At 36.4% G+C, this 8,806-nt stretch overlaps 1 protein-coding gene across 2 annotated transcripts in view; it reads right to left on the bottom strand.

Annotated features, from left to right (window-relative positions):
- The window catches only part of LOC106884300 (DNA polymerase epsilon catalytic subunit A), a 126,685-nt gene that overhangs the window by 12,051 nt on the left and 105,828 nt on the right, over positions 1-8,806 (bottom strand). For both annotated transcript variants that reach the window (XM_089352401.1, XM_089352402.1), the window contains exons 41-44: positions 8,203-8,361; positions 6,138-6,209; positions 3,606-3,713; positions 2,562-2,647 (exon numbers count right to left, since the gene is read on the bottom strand). In XM_089352401.1, coding sequence (XP_089208527.1) covers positions 2,562-2,647; positions 3,606-3,713; positions 6,138-6,209; positions 8,203-8,361 — 425 coding nt within the window. The remainder of the gene's footprint in view (positions 1-2,561; positions 2,648-3,605; positions 3,714-6,137; positions 6,210-8,202; positions 8,362-8,806) is intronic.

Genomic DNA, 8,806 nt, shown 5'->3' with positions numbered 1-8,806 from the left:
GACCACCATGAGGTAACCATATATTTCCTCTACAGCAAGACATCTATGCTTGTCTTTCTACCATACATGACACAAAGCCACTGCCCTCACTCTACACCTGCCACCCTCAAAGAGTCTTGTGTTGCAAGTTACTTGGTGACATTACTAGCACCAGATCTACAAAAAAAAAAAAAAAAAAAGCATCCAGTACATTCTGTAAAGTAGCTGGTATTAGGAAAGGCATCCAGTCATGGAAACCATACCAAAACAGATAACTGGAGACCAACACAGCCCTCAAGCTAGTGGAATGTCTATAGCCTGTTGAATGTCCATATTCCATGCTAGCATGGAATATGGATGTTAAATAATGGATGACGACTAGTAGTTCAATGAGCTGGTAATCCAACACTTTATATTTAATGAGCAGCTAATAAACAATTTACTACCCAGGCACATTGCTTCTACCTATATCTCTCGTTTGCTCACATTTGTAATCTTACTATAATAGGCGTTATGTCCGTTTGTCTGTCTGTTCCCACTTCTCGGTCAAATGGCTGGACCAATGGTCATGATGTTTTTCGGGATTACAAAGGAGATATTCAGGAAGATTTTAGAAAAAAAAAAAAAAAAGTGAAAAGTATGATTATTTTGTGGATATTGAGCTTTGTATTAATAAATCAGCTTTGATTTCTTTTGTTAAAATTCCGGCAACAAGGATTAACTCTGGATTTCCACCTCCATATAGTTCGTGAATTTAGAAGGTTTAGATTTGTGATACTATCCCTTTATTTCCCATTGTAGATGGGCAGATTTGCTATCTTACTATAGTGGGTGTTATGTTCATCTGTCTGTCCATCTCTTTGTCTGTTCCTTCTTCATGGCCAGACAGCTGGACCAATGGTTACGATATTTTTTGGGATGTGTGTCAGTATATAATGTGTCTGATTATATAGTGCTCATTGAAGTGTGTCAGTCTTGAGCAGGATTCGAAACGGCTAATTGAAGCAGCTGTTGTTTACATGTCTGTTTTGTCAATCAAAATAACCCATGGTTCCAGAACATTCAGACATTATTCGCATAGAACAGTGAGAGGTAAATCTTAGTTTGATTTTTTGCAACCCTAAAGATTCTGCTTGCACATTCACAGCAAACAAGGTACAGGGCCAGACTTTAGGTCGTGTAGGTATATTTTTACCCACTCCGATGTTTACACACAGCCAGTTATATGTTGCTATGAGTGGAGCAACAGACTCCAGTAATTTGAAAATTAGTGTCAACCAAACAGAAAATATCATCTACAAAGATACAAAGAAGTTTTGTAATCATATTGATATTATCGAAAGGAATATGATTCATAATTTAAATATGGAAATTTGTGAACTTCGAATGTATAAGAGTATAAAGAAGAATAAAATAGTGTAAACAACAAAAATAAAAGTATATCTAAATAGCATATTTTTCTTAATACTTTTTATGTAGTGGTTGAAGGAAGGTCTGGCTTTCGTTAGGAGTGGTTCACATAACGATTCATGATACAGAGGCTGGGAGCCTATTTCAGTTTGGGAGTGAATCGTCATCACATGTCACTTAGTCGCAAAAACATGTCATATAGCTGCTGTAGAATGATGTATCACCAACAATAATGTGATTTCTTTAAGATGTCACCCAGTAATCTATCAAGTCCATTTACACATTTCTCAGTACATACTGCTGTTATGATTTTCCTCCCTCATTTTATGCCTCCATCATAGATTTACTAGTATAACTTACAGGTATGGTGATGCAAACAAGAAAAATAGAACTCAAAATATGAGTATGTAAATAGTGATCATTGCCAGAGTAGCTGTGTGGCTTCCGTGCCGGTGGCATGTAAATAGCACCATTTGAGCGTGATTGTTACCAGTGTCGTCTTCCTGGCACATGAAAAGACATTCAAGCGAGATCGTTGCCAGTGCCGCTGGACTGGCTCTTGTGCAGGTGGCATGTAAAATACACCATTTTGAGCGTGGCCATTGCCAGTACTGCCTGACTGGCCTTCGTGCCGGTGGTACATAAAAGCACCCACTGCACTCTCGGAGTGGTTGGCATTAGGAAGGGCATCCAGCTGTAGAAACTCTGCCAAATCAGATTGGAGCCTGGTGTAGCCATTTGGTTCACTAGTCCTCAGTCAAATCGTCCAACCCATGCTAGCATGGAAAGTGGACGTTAAACGATGATGATGATGATTTAGTAGAAGCAACAGAGTGACTCAAGGCCTGAGTGTTTCATGCATTAGCACTTATCTAACTAGTCACAGGTTGAAGTGCTGATGGTTTATACAGCTGGTGAGAATTACATATGTATTTACTTATTGAACAATATAACAGGCAAACTATTTGAAAAATATGAACTATCCATGTGACATTGTTATGATTTAAAATTTGATCTAGAACAATCCAGAGGAAAATGCAATTTGCACCAGCCATATAAACCCACTCCCCTTCAACCTGTAGCTAGTTTGATAAGTGCTAATGCACAAAACTCTTGGACCTTGAGTCACTCTGTTACATCTGCTAAATACTAATAAAGATAATATAACTTACATAAACATCTGCTGTGCAAGATCTCCCTGGATTAAATCTTGTGCAAAAGTCACTATACTTGGGGCAGTCGAGTAATCTGTGATGGTCTGAAACAGAAAGTTGAAAGGGGAAAATAAAAGCATGTTAGCAGAAAAATTCAAATGACAATCTGACACCTAAATTCATTATTTTTTTTGTTTTTTTTTACAAATATCTTATGTAAATTTCATAATAATTGTGGATGTGAGTTTATTTGGAGTTTTAACCCTTTAACATTCAGATTAACTTACCAAATGTAAAGCTTGTTGTTTGTCCACATTTTTTAAAATTAATCATGTACTTTCTTGTAGCTTCAAGATTTTGAAAATGTGATAAAAGAAGTCTCATCATGTGTATATATGTGTGGATGTGCTTGTTGTGTCTACCCTTGTCTTGACATCATGTAATGACTGTAAGCAAGCATCACTGTCATACAAGCAGCATTTGTTTCCAATCTTCCACAAAAACATGCCTGACCATGGGAAAATATTACCTTTCTTGGAAACAGCTAAGGGTTGACAACATATGCTTAGGTTGTTGGAGCTGGGGCAGGGCTATAACAGAGGATACTTCTCTAAAAACCTGAAACCACACCGTTGATTGGAAAGCAAGCTTCTTAACCACACTGCCACCTATTTGGTTTATTCTCAATGAGAATATATTGGTCTATTATTTGATAAGCATTCAGGTGATAATTCTTCTAAAAACAGCCTTCTTAAGACCCTGTGTTAGACACTGATTAATTAAATCCAATAATCCCAACATCAGCTAATCTATCTTCAAAAACAAGATGGTATCAACCAAATTCCATCCATAATATAGTTCTATCTTCACTAGCAATCTTTAAATACTGAATATTTTTTTTTGTAATTTTCACTTGTTCCTCATTAATAACAAATAGGAAATGATTTTTAAGAAAACATTTCTGTGAACTTAATTCAAAGATTGCCATTATAATCTTGATGAGATGAAATTAAATAACTAATTAATCTCCTAAAATTGTAATAATTTCTAACATTTACTGACCTGAGTCTGACTTGAACGACGCTGTACAGGCGTGTTACCAGGAGTTCTCCGTCTGTGTTCGTCTTGGATTTCATTGTACATTGAAAGAATATATCCAGCAACGATCATCTAGAAAATAAAACAGTTTACAACATTTAGAACAAACTGAAGTGCCAATTACTCAACGAGTCAAATAAACCAAACATTTTAGTAAAGTTGAGCCACTAGGGGAGGCCTTGGTCTGTTAGAAATAGCAGCTAAATCTCCCTCAAATCTTTAAAAAAAAAGTACAGGTTGCATTATGTGGTCCTGGATCCCCAATAAACAGAAAGGGACAGGAGGGCTGTTATTGGAATATTTTTATTTAATGTCTGCTTGATGAGGGCTGACCTAGAACAAAACAACAAGAACAACGAGTATAAAGAACTTCAGTTATTTTGAGACAATGAAGGAACTAAAACCTTTGCAATCCTAGATTTCCTTGACCAGGGCAGACTTAGGGCTAAACAACAAGAACAAGTACTTTCGATGGTTCCTTCTCTCTTCTCACAATTCACTGGGTCCCAATCTCCCCTTAGAATCTTTCCAAGAACTATGGTCAGTAATACTTTAGGGAGGAACATTAGTTTATAAAACTATTTCCTTCTACAATTTGTACAAAACCAGGGCTTCTTAGATTTTTTAAACTGATACACCCAATTATAATTTAATTACTATTCACCTGCCAAATAAATAAATTTATTATATTAAAGTGTTGATACATTCCTGTGGTTTAACTGGCCATATCCGGTCAAAATATTCTACCTCTTTTATGATCAAACTGGCCAGATCCAACATCTCATATCTATTTTACAATATTATAGCAAAAATAAACCATTACATCACTGAAATCTTGCAGCCACAAGATAATGCAGGATTAATTCAAAACAATGTGATTAAGCATTACATTTGATAGAGTAATCTGAATGCTAAAGGGTTAAAAAATCTGTCATGCTGTGGAAAGGAGATGGTAAAAGTGTATGAGATAGAGATTCTAATGAACATTACTGGTACATTCACACCCACATATGACAATTAGGTGTGTATGAGAGAGAGTGGAGGATATGTATATGCGTGCATGCCATCAGTGTTCCTGTGGGTGCGTGTGTATGTGGAAGGTATCATGATGAACAATGAAGCTGAAATTAATAGGTAAAGAATGAGAATTGTTACTAAAAAAAGGCAAAATATAAACGATGATGATAGGCAAGAATATATTGCAGAAGCCCAAATGAGAAAACAGGCTAGAAGAGAAAAAAACATGGTTGAAGGGAATAGACAAAAGTTCCATGAAATTAAAGAATTATGAAAGAAATGACAGGATATTATTACTGAGGGGTGGAGCTGGGAGGTGTTTATAGTCAACACTGTACCACAAAATGGGCCATGACATTTTCACAGGTACTGCTAGTTAAATTTACCTGTGTTTAATACAACTTACATGAGACAAAAATATCAGTAAACTCTAATTACAAACAACACAGCTTTAATCACCCAACTGCATAAAGATCTGGTGTACTCAGTTATTCACAATATCAGTGACTGTATTAATCACATATTGGAAGTGATAAATTTCGTCTAAGCACGTGGCTGCAGGTACATACCATTGACAAAGCCCAAGGAATAACATTTGGCATTCTCACGAGCCACTGCTGGTACAATTTTTCAACTCTCTGATATATATTGTGTTTTTAAACACATCATGTCTATAAGAGATTTTATTTTGGACCAAAACCAAAGTGTCTTGCTTGTTAATGGTGTATATAATTTAAGAATGATACATAGACTGTTATTCCACCTTTAATGTTTAAATCAATTTTTAAATATGAAGGATGGATTTAGAAGGCACAGAGAAGATCACTAATACTGATTTCAAATTTTTGAACAAGGCCAGCAATTTCGGGGGAGGACTAAGTCAATTACATCAACCCCAGTGCTCAACTGGTACTTATTTCATTGACCTTGTAAGGAAGAAAGGCAAAGTTGACCTCAGCAGGATTTGAACTCAGAACATAGATGGACAAAATGCTGCTAAGCATTTTTCCTGGTGTGCTAATGATTCTAACAGCTCACTGCCTTGAAGATCACTAATATTAAATTGCAGGTTTATGAGTTTGAGGTTCAAATCATTACATTCTGTGTTCAAAGTATTTATCTGTTTAGGTAACCCTAAATTTCATCACATACAAACTAGGATATTTTACTTGAAAAATTCATCCTACTCACTGTAAACCCCTAAGCTTTTATTCATCTCCAGGGATCTATATGTAGCACTTTGAGAAGCTTTGGTGTAAATATTTATACTTTTAGCCAAGAAGGAAGACAGTACCTATGGCTGCATTACTGGGGTAATAGAGAAAGTCTATTACCTACATAGGTCAAAGTGGAATTTGAACTGAGGACACAAAGTACCAGAACAATACCACAAGACACTGTTTTACTATTCTGTCACTCCATTGGCCTGGATTGATACTTGAAGCAGAAAATTAATTTAATTCCTCTGAGTAAACTTACATTAAAATTGGTTTGACAGGCGCCACTTTCAGGAAGAAACTGGACAATATTCCAGTTCATCTCAATTTCTGGCTGGAAAATAGAATTAAAAAAAAAAATTTTTTAATGCATAAATAAATAAAAACAAAGAAAATGAAATAGTCTTATTTTGAAATTTGAGTATTTTGAGACATACAGGGTAATTTTGCCCTTCACCATCCTCTATTTTTATCAGACTGCAGGTGTCACATAAAATGCACCCATGCTGGTGCCATACAGAAGCACTTGTGTTGGTAGCATGTGAAAGCATCCAGTACACTGTAAAGTGGGAAGCGTTAGAAAGGGTATCCAGCCATAGAAACCATGTCAAGACAGACAACTGGAGCCTGGCCAGCTCCTGTCAAACTGTCCAACCCATGCTAGTATGGAAACAGATGTTAAACAATGATGATGATGATGATGATGATCATGGTTTTAATGTCATTTTTTTTTTGTGTTTGCATAATCGGATGAGAGTATGTTGGGGTAGAGATTCCCATGGCTGAATGTTCTTCCTGATGACAACATCCCTCTTGTTTCCAAGCATAGTCATAATCTCCTGGTCTATTGAACAGCAGACTGGCTGGGCAGGGTAGAGAACTGGAAACAAATGGTACCATATGAATTAGCCTGTTGCTTACAACCAGCAAACACACATGAAGACGAGGGGTAATATGAACACACTCACACAAAGGCACACATACACATAAATGGTTTCTTTCAGTTTCCATCCTCCAAAATTCCTAAGGCTTTGGTTTAATCAAGGCTATAGTAGAAGACACTTGCCCAAGGTACCTACATGAGACTAAACACAAAACCATATGGTTCTATATTTAAGAGATGAGGAATTATGTACATTATTTACATTTGATGAATATTTGTCCTCATCTTGTTTGTTGTTAACACAACGTTTCAGCTGATATAAACTCCAGCCTTCATCAGGTGTCTTGGGGAAATTTCGAACCTGGGTTCTCATCCCTAAGGTATTTTTTGATATTATTATTATTCAGGTCACTGCCTGGAATTGAACTCAGAATCCAGGGATTAGTAGCCCGTGCTCTTAATCACTACGCCATATGCCACGGGCATATGGTGTAGTGGTTAAGAACATGGGCTACTAACCTTAAGATTCTGAGTTCGATTCCAGGCAGTGACCTGAATAATGATAATAATAATAAGAAGCACAACAACATCGAAAAATACCTTAGGAATGAGAACCCAGGTTCAAAATTTCCCCAAGACACCTGATGAAAGCTGGAGGGTATATCAGCTGAAATGTGTTAACAACAAACAAGATGAGGACAAATATTTGTCAAATGTAAATAATGTACAAAACCATATGGTTGGGAAGCAAACTTCTTAGTCACACAGCCATGGCTGTCTTAGCAACACTGTAGGCACCTGGGTAAATCAGTGTGCTAGGCCCTATAGTATTCATTTATTGACAGCAAGTCAGAGTATACATAGATCAGAATCAGAATGAGATGATCAGGTATAGCTGAGTGCTGATGATATAGTATGGCTGACTGGACAATTAGCCTGTTTTAGTGACAGTACTTTTGGGTGCTGGAGGTAACACACACACACACACACACACTGAAATAAACACATACAGATAGAATGAATGAGCAAGTGCAAGGGAGAGAAAGAGAGAGTGACAGACAGGTATTACAATTTGCTTAAAATACTTTCCCTTACCTCATACACATAAAGAGAAATATGCTCACAAATAAATAGTGAGAAAGAGAGAGAGAGATATATAGGAGACACATACATCAAAACAGTTGGTGTTATAAAAGTTAACATTGAATCAGCAATAAGAAATGGAGGGTGCCAAAATAGCTGAGCCTAAACACCTCATACCCAATCAGAATTAGGATCTTAAACCTGTGAGGTTCCCAGGCAACAGCCCAGTGTGCTCAGTCCTTTAAGATGGCACTGCATACAACAATACCTACACCTTCTAAATCATTATTTGATGTGACTTCTTATTGTTTGTAAATTTTTCATAAATTGTAAAATAAAATTTCAAAACTGTCAAACAAACCTCATCACTAGAATCATCATCTAATTTTTCTCCTTCATTATCCATATCCTCTTCTGCATCAGACTCTTTCTCTTTCTCTTCATCATCATCATTACCTCCTTCAGGAATTTCTGATTCAGCAGAAGATGGCAATTTACCTTTCACTCCACCGTGATTAGCCTAGAAGAAAAGCAACAACAACAGCATCATCACCATTAACCTTCAAGAAGTTTGTTATATAACATATCAATATTAGTTTGGTTAAATATGGCACCATCTGGTACTGGATAGCTGAGATTATAGCAGTGTATTATAAAGTGTATTATATCATTCATACTCCAGTATTCATCAACACTATTACACACCTAACAGAGCATACTTGCATCATTTCTTCCTAGCCTTCACAAAACCTCCTCACACAAGACCCACATGTCATTACTTTGCAACATTGCACTTCACACAAAAATATTGTGGAATTTGAGAGAAAAAACTTTTATTACCAGTGAAGCTCCCTAATGTTCCTCACCTCATTCTTACTTTTTCAGAACTCTCATCTCCACTGCTAATTAGGTCACCTTCATAACAAAAGCTATAAACTATTGCTAGGAAGTATTCAAAGCTTTTA

Source organism: Octopus bimaculoides, chromosome 5 (genome assembly GCF_046866305.1).
Source record: "Octopus bimaculoides isolate indiv1 chromosome 5, ASM4686630v1, whole genome shotgun sequence".
In the NCBI taxonomy this organism is placed as follows: domain Eukaryota; kingdom Metazoa; phylum Mollusca; class Cephalopoda; order Octopoda; family Octopodidae; genus Octopus; species Octopus bimaculoides.
The sequence above is the reverse complement of the archived record's forward strand: the minus strand, read 5'-3'. Positions and strand labels throughout refer to the sequence as shown.